Source organism: Solanum lycopersicum, chromosome 6 (assembly GCF_036512215.1).
Source record: "Solanum lycopersicum chromosome 6, SLM_r2.1".
Taxonomy (NCBI): Eukaryota; Viridiplantae; Streptophyta; class Magnoliopsida; order Solanales; family Solanaceae; genus Solanum; species Solanum lycopersicum.
Genome location: NC_090805.1, coordinates 51,453,266 through 51,469,720, shown reverse-complemented (window position 1 = coordinate 51,469,720; position 16,455 = coordinate 51,453,266). Strand labels below are relative to the sequence as shown.

At 34.4% G+C, this 16,455-nt stretch overlaps 1 protein-coding gene across 4 annotated transcripts; it reads right to left on the bottom strand.

Moving 5' to 3' along the window:
• Window positions 1-689: 689 nt before the first annotated feature.
• LOC101261930 (uncharacterized) lies at window positions 690-15,519 on the bottom strand. 4 transcript variants are annotated; one of them, XR_742138.4, is made up of 19 exons: window positions 15,277-15,519; window positions 14,355-14,959; window positions 13,361-13,561; window positions 12,210-12,293; window positions 11,533-11,592; window positions 11,365-11,409; window positions 10,085-10,284; window positions 9,487-9,984; window positions 8,969-9,065; window positions 8,675-8,869; window positions 8,509-8,598; window positions 7,117-7,731; window positions 6,927-7,001; window positions 4,918-4,968; window positions 4,434-4,511; window positions 3,906-4,040; window positions 2,420-2,527; window positions 2,258-2,323; window positions 690-1,212 (listed from the first exon to the last, which is right to left on the bottom strand). XR_742138.4 is itself a non-coding variant. In XM_019214598.3 (19 exons), the coding sequence occupies exons 2-19, from the start codon at window positions 14,703-14,705 to the stop codon at window positions 1,046-1,048; spliced, it is 2,451 nt and encodes an 816-aa protein (XP_019070143.1). In that variant the 5' UTR covers window positions 14,706-14,959; window positions 15,277-15,515; the 3' UTR covers window positions 690-1,045. The 4 variants fall into 4 exon arrangements, 3 of the variants coding, with proteins under 3 accessions (XP_019070143.1, XP_010323069.1, XP_004242536.1); XM_019214598.3 differs by having other exon boundaries at window positions 690-1,099; window positions 7,117-7,179; window positions 15,277-15,515; XM_010324767.4 differs by having other exon boundaries at window positions 7,117-7,179; window positions 15,277-15,514.
• Between the last annotated feature and the right edge of the window lie 936 nt (window positions 15,520-16,455).

Genomic DNA, 16,455 nt, shown 5'->3' with positions numbered 1-16,455 from the left:
CAAAAAGTCAAGAAACATACCAAACTTCTTTTTCTTAAAAAATAATCTGGTTTTCCAACTTCAATGATACCACGTTTAGAGTCTAACCAAATTTGAATACGCTGGTAAAGATTGTCAAATTCACATAGAGTAAAAATTTATCAAATTCGTATAGGGTGCTTTTATCATCCAGAAACAAATCCACTATCCGTTTTACGTCAAGCAATACGTGGAGTAACTCCCGACACTACTGATTGATTAAAGATGTATAAATACTAAGTAATCCACTACGATCAGCCTTGTTGGTAATAAACTTGTAGTATACAGGAAAGAAATTTTTCGAACGTGAAGATTTAGTTCATTTAATAATTTTATTTGTTTACAATGTTTTTTTTCATGTCAAACGCTCCACTTTGCCGTTGCTTTTTATAAATTGTTACTGCATTTGAGCATTGAATTGAGTCACGTCCAGCTTCTATGTAAGATATTGGCACATCATTTGAGGCTCCTTTTGTAACCAAAATTACTACATTTAACTATTCATGACATGCATAATTAACTAACATAAAAAACGAAATACAGTAATCTGCTATCTCGTGTTAAAATACACTGATAAATCATGCCATCTTTCCCAGAAAATGAGGGATTAGATAAGCAAAGGGAGAGTGAGAATGATTGAGTTTCAAAAGTTCGACTGTCACACAGTAAAGTAAGTGAGAAACCTTTAGTAGACTATTAGAAGAATCTGAGTTTGAAAAACAAATAGTACCAAAAAGGATTCATACTAAATCATGACACTAATTACAATTGCATATTTAAGTCATATAAGTTATCAGCCTTAAGACTGCCAATCCCACAAAAAAGGTGGGGATTTTAGGCTATTTTCTCACTTCTCCGATCATGCTACAGAAGAACTCGCTCCATCGATCTATTCAGACTGCCAGTTCTTTTCCTATGATAGTATCTATTGGTACATTCAACATTTGGAAGAAAGAACTGTCAATGTAATCATAATCATGCCTGAATAAAGTTGCTCCTTGCCGCCTGAGCACAGCGCCTTCCTATGCTACAACATTTGGTATATTGACAGTAATGAGCCATGTCCTCTTGCGCTTCTTATCTGAAATAACAAATAGTTCAAGCACGTCTTTTCTTCAAAATGTACTACTCGTTCTCATAGCTTGAAAGACGAGCATCTGACAAAACAGTGAAAAGTTGTGTATCCACAAAATGCTGCAAAAACAAGGAAGAGAATAAATCTTGGGAGTCGATGAGCAGAAACGGATTGACAAGTACAGCCATCAGCGACATCGCATTGATGAACTAATAATCTCGACTCAAATAGGACTTGCTAGGTTATTGACTATTCAAAGCTTTTATGAATAAAAAGCATCACATACATGGACCAAACTGAAACTAGATTAAGTCACTCCTCATGTGTGGAATTTGATATGCAAGGCATAGGTAAAAAAGATATTCTTGTTTTTTACAGAGAGATCGCTGGCATCTTATCTGAGTTGTTTTCTAGTATTCTTTATCAACTTATAATATACACCCAACTGAAGTGATGTTGGTCTCTTGCAAAAATTTAGCCTAGCCAAAGTCATCCATATTTACCATAGCTTAATTCTCACACTTAACTACATATAAAAAATTGGGTGCTCTGCTGTCATGCTTTTGAACACCATATATGAAGGTTTTTGATGGCGTCGTGGTCAAGATTAAAGAGTAGAAGCTCATCCTGGAGGCAATATAGCTAAAGGGGGCAGAAACGAGCTCCTATTGGTAATTTAACGAAAACCCATATAATGCCAAAAAAAATGAAAAAGGAGACATCCCCAGTCATGAGAAAATGAAATGTTAACTATGAACGAGACATGTTAATCCAATTTGATTGCGTGAAAATCATTTGAGCTGAGGATCTTTCAAAATCAACATCTCTACCTCCACAAGGTAGTGGTAAGGTCTGTGTTGTATCCTTCCCAGACCCCACTGGTGAAATTTTACTGGGTATGTTGTTTAAAATAATTAGTCAGTGGAAACAGAAAAGCAAAGTTCCAATCCAACACCACAATACACTGTACACTGTGCTGAGCATCGATTTTGACTGCCACATAAAATTAGGCTGCGCTATTCAGCAGAATTCAGCTTTTGATGCCACTTAAGAATACATCAAAATGACTTCAAAAGGAGTGATATGTAATATTAAGCAGGCCAAGTGTAACTGAAAAGCCAATTAAATAACTAACACTTACAGATAACGGAGAAATATATTTACCTTCACAAAAGGTTGATCTCTACCAGGAAAAGAATCAATAAAGCTATCTTTTAGAAGTATTGAAACCTACAAAATAATAAGAGAAGCTTAATGGACTCAGACTACTCATTTCTAGATCAACATACCAAAATATTGTGAGGGTCAAATGGAAACCCGTCATACCCGGTCACTGTTTGACTGTACACTAGTTATTGTATGAGACCTCAAATCTGAACAAAGAGACTCCAAATAGAGCCGCATAACAGTCAAGAATTGTGCTGCAGCTTCAGCCTGGAGATTAGTCATACTTTAACACCAAAAACATAAAAGAAGAAAAGCATAGGGGGAGAATTAAAACAATTCAGAAAGGGCAGCTGTCACACATGCACCATTTTTACAATCAACTAGCCCGTACATAAAACAATTTTCTCATTATATTTTTTGACCTGATCATAACACATTTTTTGAGGGTGAATAAAGGACTTTTTACTTCAACCGACCAAAGAAAAAGGAAATAATTTGGGCTGTACATGGCGAAAGGATAGCAATCATCACGATATTATAGTGATATAACATGCAACACTTCCAATATAGTTCAAATTGATATGTTTACAAAACTTAAGTTACACTGCCCGTTTTTGTCCTCGCTTGAAATAGACTGAACTCTTCATATGGTCTCAAAATTCCTCATCCTTCTCATCAGGGGCAGAGCCAGGAAAGGCCAGAAAATCTCACTGTTTATATGTGATAAAAATTATTTTTTATGTATATATAGTAGCGCTATTGAATCCCCTTTGGCTTCTCGGTGTGTTCAATCCTTCATATTTTGAACCTCTTGGTGAAAATGCTGGTTCTACCGCTGCTTGCCACATCTTAATTCAGACTTAGGCTTGTAAAGGTGCAAGTGAAGATAGAAGACAAAACTAAATATGTGACTGGCTAGTTAAGCTCCATTTATTCAAAATAAGATTTCGAAAAAGTGACATTTCTTTTAGCAGATTTAAACAATGTTTGAGGGATAACTTTCAAATCTTTTCAACTGCATCAGCTTTTCAAAAGTCCTCGGCCATTCTACAAAATATTTTGAACTTGAAGAACTACCGGGAACCATAAGTAAACATCGAGCATGTGTTTCATTGACTACATTTTTTATAATTCAGGCAGAAGACAGACAACTGATTCCCACGCCATTTGAATCCTTTCAGTAGATTATTAGCAGCTTAACACCTAGTTGAAGAAGGAGTGAACAGGTTAGAGTGTATTATGTTATTTCACTTTTAATGTAATAAGTAATATGTAAATGAGGCAGAATCTTTGCTAGAACTCTGGCGCCATTCCCGCTAAAGAAAAAGCAATTCTTCATTCAATCTCTGTTCCAGATTCTGGTTTGATAGAGGCTCTCTAGGATTAGAAGAGGGCCATATTTTGCTCACTGTACAGAAATTCCAGTACTAACTTTGTGCTATTTCTTATCTTTTAAAAAGGAGTTAGCAGAGGTAAAAACAATCTATTACAAATTATGGGAAAAGTGATCCACTATAAAGTATACTCAGATTTGGACCATCGGAAAAAAAGTTAAATGACTTCACAGTGACATAACAGGAAAAAATTCCAGGGTATTCAAATCTCAGGCAAAGCACTACATTAAAAAAAGTTGAATGACAGATACCTGTACTTCATTGCATCTGTATATAGGGCGCCGTTGAGCAACAGATTCTTCATGTAACAATCTGGCATGGATTGGCCGTAGTTCTGATAGAAGCTGCTTACGTCGAGGAAGTAGAGGCAAGTAACAAGATTTTATCTGCAGCCCCATCAAAAAAATAACAAGATGAAAAATTTGAAATCTAAGACAACCAAGTTTTAGCAATATTGAGAAAAATTACATTAAACAACATCAGAAATATAGAGAATAACTTGTATGCCCTCGGAAAGCACAAGAAAAATACAAAGTATCTTCGTTTCCGACAACAATAGTATGGAAATGATCAACTGATGAACTTCACTTAATATAATCATTTAGAAATCATTAAACTAAAGACGAAACCAAAGTAGTAAAGACTAATAAAAAGGAGAAAGAAGAAACATATTGTGGGGAGGGGGGGGGGGGGTTGCGAAGTTCTAGAGAGAAAATTTGCTGAATCTACTTACCAGATAAACTAAATACTTCCATGAACTATAACTATTATGAACCAACCTGATCTTTGGTTACATTAACACGGACAAGATTAGCACTTCTCATCTTCAAGTCAGTTGGTTTGTGCTGCAGCCCAACCTGTCAATCATTGGTCACAAAGAAGACGATGGAATTAGAATATGATTTGCAGTTTCTCCTCCGAGTACAAACCAGAAATCCTAAGGCTCAATTTTTCCTTTTTTCAACCACATGTGATTTGGAAGGATATATCAGCTAGTACACCTAAAATTGAAAGATCTTACATTATCTTACATGGACAATAGTCAGGCAACACAAAACTATTCTTAAACTTCCCACTTTAAGCAGGTGAAAGAACATTATCGCATACGTCAAACAGATACTAAAATCAGAAGAGAAAGAGCAGGCATATTCATTTGACTGATTCAGGCACTTAATTGACTCGTCTAGTACAATAAACCGAATATATAGCATAAGTTATATTTTACAATCTTAAGAAGCATGAGAAAACATGTAAGAAACTCACAATGAAAGGTACGGGAGCATCAAGAAAATCCATCATCTTCCCAGGCAAAATCTGATAAAAAACAAAGTCAATTGATGATTGTAACTTGAGGAGACGAAGAAATATGGAGAGCACAGCATTCAGTATCATGACCATTAAAATCATGAAAAAAGATAGCTAAACACATAAATTGCTGCATAGCTAAGTTCTTGTGCAATTCAGTACCAATCTACCATGAGAAGCTTTCTATCACAAATGGCTTATGATTCAGTCTCCTGCTGAGAACACAACATTACCAATCTCCAAAAAAAAAAATAGTTTATGGTTCAATGTATGTTTTGCATCAAAGTTATTATGGTCACATCATTGAAGGGCCGTGTGAAATTCAAGGGGTAATATTGTGTACTTGATCAATTAGATTTAAAATATCCTAATAGATCTACAAATACAAATATTGCACATTTGAGTTCCAACTTCCAAGTAATGTGTTGACTGTTGAGTCCTAGATTGGTGGCCTAGGAAAATTTGGTCTCCTTACATGGTCTTGGACAATTCTCCCCTCATGAGCTAAGTTACTGGGTTGAGTTAGGTCCAAGATGCATTTCTTTCATATTGAATGTGAGTACAGATTTGTAAAGACACGCACATGCACACACACAGACATGTACATATAATGTTCTCCAATGATCAGAAATGGAAGTAAAGTATTAACAATTCCAATATTAGTAATTATCATACCTGATAACGACATCTTTACGAGGTTTTCTTTGAATACCAATATTTGAACAAAATTTTAGTAGATCTACTCTGTACAATCAAACATATTGACTTGCTGAAACCTACTACCATAATAAATTTTGGAAACTTGTCCCTTGTTTCATACAAGAGAGATTTTAAATTTGATATATTTCTCTTCATATTTTTTTTTATGACAATATATTTCTCTTCATATTAAAGACAGTAAAATCTTTTCGTGAAAGCATAGAGTTGGAGCAAACATACAAAAAAGACATCATCCATGAAAGAAAAAGAGGCATGTGAAAATATGCAACCTCATGACTAAACAGAGGTAGACAACTCTTTACGTGATCATTAATGATTTAAGAATAAATTTTAGCTTCGTACAAAGCTGTAGCAAAAAAGAGCCAGAGGAACCGGCAACTCTATGATTGAAGGTTAAGGAATATAGTTGTCTTCCTATCTTCAATGTGCTGTTGAATTTTAGGACATCATATCTCATTAACAAATAATAAACACGGTAGGAATGCTTCATTAATTACAGAGTTCCCACTTTAATTTTGGCAATTACTCATCCTCTTATCTTTGTATTCCTTATCAATAAAATTCACTTTCCTATTAAAGAAAATTCAGATTCATACCTAAGTTCTTTATTCATTTTCAGGTTCTTCATGTTATCCCTTTTTTTTTTTTTTGACAACCATGTTACCCCTTGAATTCATAACTCAATTCCATTTCAGATAATGTTGAGAAGAAATCAAAAGTGATGTACTATGAGGATGAATTTCTTATTGTATTGCATGGGTTACCATAAGTTCATGAATGAGTAGCTTAAAATTTCACAAGTAGGACTACAGTGCTCCTCTCTAAAAGCTAGTCTATCAAAATCCATATTTCATATGCTAAAGTTTGCATTTCCCTGCACATTTACTTAATTCATTTATACTCCGGCGAATCCCATAATAAGAAATGCAACTCATAATCTTGTCAACAAGTCCCGGCAGGTTTTTATACATATAAACTTAAAGAGTTTATTCAACTAGAATTCCATAACGTAAGGAAAAACATGCAATCAAGAATTCAATATCACCAAGGGGAAGACAAATAGTTGTGAACAAGCAACACTCCTGTACAGAGTGAAAATTAAATGACAACTACAGGTACTCATTCAAACGTCGATTAACATATTGAACATTTAAAATAGAAACAATGGTGGTACATCACGGTAAATATCAACAAAGATTACCGACATTAAATATAGACTGAAGTAATAGCTATGATACAGAACGTACAGGTAAGAATAAACTCTGCCATTGAAATGGGCGAATAATGGGAATCAGAGACAGCACCACAGCAGATAGAACACCCTGTCTCGTTGCAAAATAAGAAAATGAATGAGGCCCTGACGTAGGACAGATTTTGCATGTTCAGGAAACTCAAGAAATACCAAACGCATATGGATATGGATAAATCACAAATTACCAAATTGGGGCACACAATAACCACTTGTTTTTCGAGAAGCACACCAGTGATTAAGGCCAATATCTGAAAGAGGAATTACTTGTTAAACGGAATAATGAATGTCATTTGAAGTTCACAATCAAATGCAATGAAAGTTATGAAGTGCAGACACTTCTAAATGGCCAAGCATCCATGCTGAGCACATAGAGGACACACACGAGTCAGATGTGACCAAATTGTTTTAGTTATTTAACTACATGGCAATGATAGACATGCACATGTCCTAATCGTGTCTCAAACTTGTCAAAAGATGGAACTTCTGTTTAGACAAATTACAAAGTTTTTAATTGATATTAAACTGAAATGGTATCATAAACATGTAGAATATATCAAACTGGAATGTAGAATATATGATATGGAATTCTTTATTATAAGATGGAGATGTTAAAAGAGGCAACTCCCTTTTTCTCTTTTCTTGATTGTGCTTTTTTCCGTAATAACAGTTGAAGATCCAAGCAAACAATTTTCGAAGGTTCCAACTTCCACCCTCAAGGAAATGAAACGTTCTTGTGTCCTCTTTTGGGTACATTGAAGATGGGAATCCATGTGCATACGACATAATACACAAACACCTATCTACATACATAATACATGTATGAATAGATAAATACATACTGCGGTTGTATGTAAACATGCACTTTTGTGTATACAGGCATAGTTTGTTCAAGTAAGCATATTTATGTAGGCAATTTTTTAGAGAAGTGTCTACCTCATATTTTGACCAGAGAATGTTCGTGTTTTCATTGATAAAGCTTAGAAACTAAAGCAGGATCAATTACTTCATTTAATCTTTCTTGGGGATTATATTTGTCGAATAATAATTAACAACTCTCCATGGTTCAACAAAAACTTGTAGTAATGGTTACTAATGCAAAAAAGAGACTGGTAATAAACCAAAAAGAAGATGAAGACGTCCTCAAAGGTCATACAGCTGAGTCAACTGCAACTGAAACATGACATGATACTTATAATATCTAGTGTAACTAAACTATAGAACGAAAAATATACTACTAGCTAAAAAAAACTTAATGATACTTGAGTTTACACTAAAAACTTGCTTTCAACCATCCACTCCTAAGAAAAATAATAGTTGAATAAAATCATAACTAAAACTGATTGTGATGCTTGATAACTGATTAAAGTTAATTGATGGAAACAGAATTTAGTTGGCCTAGTAAATGATGTGTCAGGTCAGCTTAAAATAGGGTTGCACCACTTCCTGTTTAACCACCCAGGTTAAAATAAGTTCAAAGAAATAGAAACACTTTGCTTGAAGATGGTCATGGGAGTATGTTGGGAATTGGCAAGCCACGTAGTCGACAGTTAAGAACTACTGAGACAGGAAAATCTTACAGTCTCAATTGAAAGTGAACGACATATTGTTGCGGTTGTCCATAGAGATAGTCCAACAGCTTCCTCAGCAGCGGCTAAATGGAAATTTACCTAAGAAAATAATAGCTGCCATCATTTATAAAGAAAGAAATTTCAATTCCAAGAAACGAATAAGAAATGATCTAACCTTTGCAATATCATCTGAATCATTCGTACTTGTACCCAGATGTTTCTCACAAATTCCGAGTTCACAAACTGAAATTCTCTCGTATTGAATAGCCGGCAGATGTTCAAGTGGCTGAAAAGTGATCTTACTTCCTCGTGGTGGAAGAGACAAGGAATGATAACTACAAACTATTTGCAGCAAATCATTCTTATTCTCCTACAAAAGAGACCAATTAAGTAATTAGAGGAGGTGGGAACTCATAGGTGAGTAAAACACTAACATGAATATCTGTGGGTGGAAAAGAAGACTACAGACTCTAGCCCACTCCAGTATCATCTCACACCCAGCATCCTTGTCATTGCTGAAAAATAAGTCATCATCTTCCTCCTCGGATGCCATACTTCGTGCTGAACTGCCAAAAGAAAACAGCTTATTGACTAATTTAAATAGAGTGGTACAATATGAGGAGAAATGTTTATTTATGGTTCATATATGCTGGATAACATACAAAGATGAAACAAGAAGTATACAATAATGCTCCATTCAACAAGAAAAGAGAAAAAAAATAAAAGATATGACTATTCAGGAAAGAAATAAGGAGCACCTCATACCAGAAATTTAGGTCCGGTTCGGATGGGCTTATAGCTTATGGTTTATAAGCAACAAGCCATAAATTAGGGCTTATTTTTGTTATTTTGACTTAAAAGCACTTTTTATTTTACCCAAACACTACAAAAGTGCTTAAAAGCATCTAAAATAAGCCAATCCAAACAAGCTCTTAGTCAACTCGACTATCCTTGTAATAGAAGAAAGAATATTAAATGTTTGACCACCTAAATAAGGATTCAAAGCTTCCAAAACGCTCCAATGAATGGACTTTTGAGAAGACAAAAGGCCCACTCTCAGGGGTTCGGTAATTGTCTTGAATTCCATAAACCCTTTCAGTGGTATCAGATCGAATTTCTGAAGCTTCAGAGCCACAATCATCAACGTAAAGGATGTTCCTTCCCCCATCCTTACCAAATCCTCTTGTTTGACTATGATCTGATGCCTCACTGGCAGTGACACTTACAGGTGAAGAAACTTCCCACTTTGATGATGATGAGGGAACCTCATCGTCTGAGATTATCCCAGCTGCAGCAGCAGTAAGAGCAATTGCACTGTCAACTGGTATTGCAGAAGATGTCCAATCTGCTTCATCATCCCTATAAGAGGAATTAACGCTTGCATTTGATGCATCATTCATTTTCGATGCAGAGGGGATAAAATCGGTGAGATTTATTTCACTAACAAAATGTGTTATCCTATTCAGGCGCTCTTGTGCAATTACGCTGCATTCAAATGAATATAATATAGTCAATGACATAGAATATTCAATATTCATCTTTATCCATACCAGTGAACAGCTGATGAAAAGAATTCAGCGCTAACCTGTTCAGCATCTCGTAGTGCAATTCAAATAAAGGAAATCTAGTCAAAAGACAATAACAGCGAGGTGCAGAAACCAAAAACCGACTGCGACCAATTGATGACTGGGAAGGGGGTGATGAAGAAACATAGATAGCTGGTGGTCTCTGAACAATTTCTGGTACATGTAAACATACACCATAAAGGGTAGCATTGTCTGCCACCTGATGAAAAGGACGTACTGTAACTTCAATATTTTACAAGAACTAATTTGAACTCACAGGCAGATAGACAACCGAACATAAAACACAAGGGAAATAAAGGCAAAAATCAAAAGCTAGCAAAAAACCTAAGGTTGACCACATATAGCAAATTGAGAAAATCATCTTCAAGAAAACAAGATGAGCAATAAATACAAACAGTAGAAGAAACAGGTCACGTGCCCTTCACTTAGAGTAGTCAATCAGTATAACTCATAATCCAGTCCAGCATGACCAAACAAAGCACATTGGAATTGATTGACACTTCATCAAAGAAAAAGTTATGAGTGGTGTCTTAAGTTTGTTCCATGTATCATCAGAAAAGCAATTAGCTGATGTGTTTAGCAAAGGTCTCAACAAATGAACTTCCCAAACACTAAATTAAAAGTTTGGCATGTTGGGACATCTTTGCACCAACTTGAGGGGAGAGTGTTAACAGATTGATTCCTAGCTTAATTGTAGGAGTAGATTAATATATATCGATTGTAATTGATTATGTAATGTTTTCTTCCCTTATTTAGACATATGACTTATTGTAAGTACTCATTCTCATCGGATGCAAAATCATCAAGAAATACAAAGACGTCTTTTCTTCTTCTTGAAATCTTCATTCTTTTATCTGATAACAGTGGCTTATAGGTGGAGAAACTTTCATAGAGCCATTGGAAATGGGTGGGTAGTCATTGAGGGGGAGGAGGAGATAAAAATAACAATAGTGGATTTCAGGGAGCAAGTGAATTGAAGAGCTCTGTTAGGAGGGTAGAATTTAATCACATGTGAAAGGGGGAAAAAATTATGTCTCATTAATTGAAAACCCCAAAAGTAGAAGTTCCACAATGATCTACGGGAAAATCGTACAGTACAGAAGAAAATACATGTCAAGTACTCAATAAAGACACTACCAAATGAATAAAATTGCTGTCATTAGGAATGAAAATGAAGAATTAATGTACTTATAAAGCACCGAAGAGCACAAAACCAGAGTTCTGAACCAATTAGGTGTTTATCCAAAGGTCGTGTATTTAGAAAATTACTTGAGCTTACCTTAAGAGAAAATACGAACGACGAGTCATCTCTGCCTAAATGCTCCTGAGATAAAGGAAAAATAAGTTATTTCTACGAAGAGAACTCATGTTTACTCCTTAATTAAATAAAATGGAGCAAAAAGCATTATAATTTCAGAAAGGATCCTAAAATATTGTTGGACTGGACCTGCCCGTAGACCAGTTCATTTAATTCACTAAATGACGGTGTCCTTTCCATCACATGTGCCTGTATTACAAAGAAAACACGTGATGAGAGAGAACTCTTTTTGCTGGACCCTAAACAATGTAAATCTCATACAAATATAGGTGAAGTAAATGCTGAATTGTCACCATACAGATCATTACTCTAAAATAACAACTTAGCCCTGTACTCAATATACTTCCACTAGAATTTGTAACACAAAGTCAGCAGATATGTACCCTCAGACTTCATTTTATCTTCTTATCTCCAAATATAGGAATCTCCTTCCTTGTACATATACCATTCCTTTTTTTAAAATAATAGAAACTGTGTATTCACACCAGAAAACCCATCAAGCAAAAGCAGATGGGGTGGGATTTACAACCCCAAAGGGCATCATCAAGTATAAAGTCTAGATAGGAGGCTTTAAATTGGTTATGACCCTTTTAGGGATAACAATTTTATTGATGTAATGCTAAGTTCCCTGCATGCTTATAGTTAGTTTTCACGCTAGCTCAAGACGTTTTCTATTTGCAACTGTCTGTCACAATATTACTGACTGATACATTTGATACAAGTAAACAAGAGAACAGGCATGCAAGATAGATAACTAATTCGACTATAAGGAATAATGTTGAGAAGTAGAATGCCTCAAGTTACACCTTGACACCTCCAGGAAAGCAAAATGCTGCCAAATCCTTCAAACGCATAGCGAGCTTCTTTCCAGGAGGATACTTAAATAGAACCTGGGAGAGAGAGGAAAGTAAAAGGGGGATAATTCTAAGGCAAGAAAATGTATCATACCATATAACTTAGATATGAGTAAATTATTGAAGCAAAAATGGATAATTTACATATATATACACAGTGAGAATGTACGACCAATAAATTTCATCCATCATACATCATGATGATACTCTTCTTGATCAATAACACACAACATCTTGAGGATTACTTAGAGTTACATTCCACAGCTAAGAGGAAGAAAAGTATAATAAGAAGAAAATACAATGGACACTGAATAATAAGAAGAAAATAAGAAAACAGTGCACTTGGAAACAAAACGTAGTAGTCAATCAAAGAAAAGTGTGCCACTTTTACCAGAATAACAGCATCAACTGTTAACCTAATAGCAATGAAAGGAAAAATGCATCTTGCCAACTTAAAGAGAAAATAAAAATCTGATCTTCAATATAATATTTGAGGAAATAAAAAGTATAACTGGAATGTCAATGCCCAAGCCCATGACGTAAAACTATGGAAACCTATTGAGCAAAATACCAACTTATACTAATATAAATTATGAATTGCAACTCACAAATACAAGCTTGAAAAGGGAGAATCAACAACCATGAACATTTTTGCTTGGTAGCAATCTGAAATCATATCTAAAATAAATGTGTACCACAAAATAGGTTTGACCATATTTTGAGAGAAAAATCCATTTATTCAACAAAAAAAATTATATGATTAACAAGCTGAAGGACTGCACCGATGTCTAAAACTGAATCAATTTGGGATGTGAAATAAAGTTGAATTTGAATAATTTTATTAATTATGAGTAAGCTATCTTTTTTCCGAACATATTAATCATTCGAGCATCTTTCAGGATACTAGTAGCCGCACCACCCACCCCCAAGAAAACTCAAAAGTTACTACTTTATTCCCATGATGACTTGAATCCACAGCCTTAAGGTTGAAGCTTGAGGGTCCTTACTGCTATGCTATCCCTTGTCACATAACTGCCCCACGTTTAATAAGCAGAATTTGACTTCTAAACCATAAATATGCAAAATTATGCAAGTAGACAAACCTGAGGCTCTAGAGATGGAACTGAAGGGCCACAATTTGAAAGCATTCTGAAATCCACCATGTCAGATGTTTCTAACTGTACTTCCCATTTCTTTCTCCTGGCAAATGCATCCTCGACATCCTCAAGATTAGCATCTGGATGAAGACCGATGATAACAAAGTGCTCAAAAATCGAGTCGAGCTCCTTATATTTCTTATAATCCTGCACAGAATTTTTGTGTGTTTGTAAAATATGATTCTACAAATTTCATGAGCAATCTAATATGTCAGAGCTGAAGGCTAGTTTCAATCCAACTATTACTACTCCCTAGAGGGGAATGACCATAAGTAATATGTGCAGGACATATAAGCTGTTCATATGTACTTCATGTTTTTGTATCAAAATATATGGAAATTTAGTAAAGTTATCTTCGTGATTTGAGTTGATTTATCAAAATGGTGCATCTCTTCTTTCTCTCATATCTCTTGTCTAATTTTTTCATTATCGTGTTTAATAAACTCAACATGATTTTAGTCTTTACCTCTTCTCTCTTAATCATTTTAATTTGTATGATAGGACATCGGGGTGTCACAGGAGCCTGTCCCTATGTTAAAAACTACATATCCAAGCAAGCGTAATTTATGTATTACCCTCTCATGATTTTCCACCCTAAACTAACAACCAAATTCTCAAATATGCGAGTATAAACATACTCAATTCGTGTTATAATTATGAAAATTATGAACTTGATGACCAAAAAAAGGAACTGAAGGGAAAAAGGAACATAGAACTGTATATGTGAAAATTCAACAAATTATTCTCCATGTTGCCTCAAAGAGTTTTAAAAAGCAACTTACTTCTAAAAGAAGACAAGGGTAAAAAACAAGATGTCTGGAAAGCTAAATCACAGGCAAGAAAAAAAGCAGGATATATGATTCATTTCAGAATATTCTTTTCAAAAAATGCCATACACAAAACTACAAGCAGTTCAGATTCCAAAATGAAGGAAGCATACCGAGGTTTTGGAATGAAGCTGATACCACTGTCTCTTTTGGTTAGCCAAAACCTCAGGATTAAAGGATAAAAACGAGCTGTCTTCCTGTGAAGTAGAACCCCAATTTCGCAAAGTCTTTTGCATTTGAGACTTCCATTTCGTGAAGTTACTGCCACTTCTTTGAACAGAAGAAGTCACTGTTTCACTACGACTTCTTCTATGTCCAACCCCAGTTGTGGAAAATTTTGAACTGCTACTAGAGTAAACATTTTGCAGTGCCTCACCAGCCACTCTTACTGCTTCCTCGGATATTTGCTGTAATACCCTGTATGGTGATGATGGCAATTCCTCTTGCCCGTTGCCTTCTTTCATATTCCTTAATAACAATACAACAATTTTTCAATTTACATCTCCTTTTTTTTCTTCAAAACTCATTACTTCTGTTTGTTATTCAAGAGCATGATGATACCCTTCTTCTGTCACAACATTTCCAATGCATACTTGAAAATACACCCAAACAATATATTTCCTCAATTTGAAGAAATTTTGAATCTTTACTCACTTAATGAACATTACAATATGACTAAAAAACTAGTTCTTCCACTTTAAGCAAACTACGAAGCACCCTGTGATACATAATAGGGGTAAATAAGTAGAAAAATTCAGAATCGCATATACATGTAATTTATACTCCAAATTGCTGCAGCAAAAATAATTCTTTTTTGTTTTCTCATAAAACAACAGCCACTTAATCGAATAGAAAATCTGAAAAAACACCCAAATCAGATACAATGTAGGGGAAAAACACGAAACGGCGAAAATGAAAAAGATTAGAGAATGCAAAGTACGCTGAGAGGGCTGAATCATAATAACTTAGTGCAATAATCTCGGGTTCCGGAAAACATGTCGGAAAAGAAAGAGAAAAAATGTGATTATTAATTACCCGTATAGAAGAAATTAATTTGATCGTGGTTGGTTCTTGCGTTTGTATGATGTGGTTTCTCGAAGTCACCGGATTTATCTACGTCGTGCCGGTGTGGGGAGGAGAACGGTTGCTGCCGGCGCCGGAGTAGAAAGGAGAGATGAGAGGCAAGTTGCCGAGAATAGCGGTGGAGGGGGTGGAGCATGCAGAATGAGCATTGTTTTTCTCATTTTGAAGATCACCGTTATTATTCAGGAGAACTGTTTTGCTAATTCCTGACCACTAATTTTTACCATGGTAAAATTTTGTATTTTTTTTTTCAGATAAAAGTAAAAACACATTTAAAATATTGTTTTTTGTGAGTATCTATTAAACTACGAAATGTTTGTGTTTTTTTTTTTTATCAAGTTATTTTTTTTACTTGAACTATTAATAACTTAAGGACCTAGTTTAATAAGCTTCGAAGCATGTTTTGATAAATTATTGATGATAGTTCATATGAAAAATTGCAAATGTTTAATAGTTCAAATACAAAGTTCGTAAAAAATAATATTTAAAATGTATTTTTGATTGTTATTTCTTTCGACTTCACTCAATATTTAAAATATTATTTATATTGAAAATCAACTAAATTCAAAACTATATAAAAAGATTTTACACCAAAAACTAAAACACACTTGATTAAAAATAATTTTATAATTTAATTTAACTTTAAATTTAAAAACTCTGACAATAAATAACGATATGAACTCTTCAACAAGTTGTTCACATACCTATTCTTTCAATTTAAAAAAAAACAGTCCGAAATGAAATATTTAAGAGGGAATAAAACAATTGAGAACAAATTAAATCATAGGATACACTTGTATGTTGTATTATTATTATATTATTTTGCTCATAGAAAGGGCACAAGTACTTCACAAAACTTATTAGAGCATGTTTCAGCAGATTCCTAGTTTATGACTTATAAAAAGAATTAAAAAAGTTAGAAGTTTTATTATAATTCTTTTAACTCTATTTTTAATACATAATTTAAACACTTCTTAATTTTGTTATATTGCGATTACCATTTAGTGCAGTCGTTTTTCCACGTTTATAAGTGTGTATTGAACAGTTGAAATTTTGAAGAAAATATGCCTCATAATTGTTTTGTACCATTCTTTATATTTTTATCCAATATTATATTACTAAAAAAAAAAA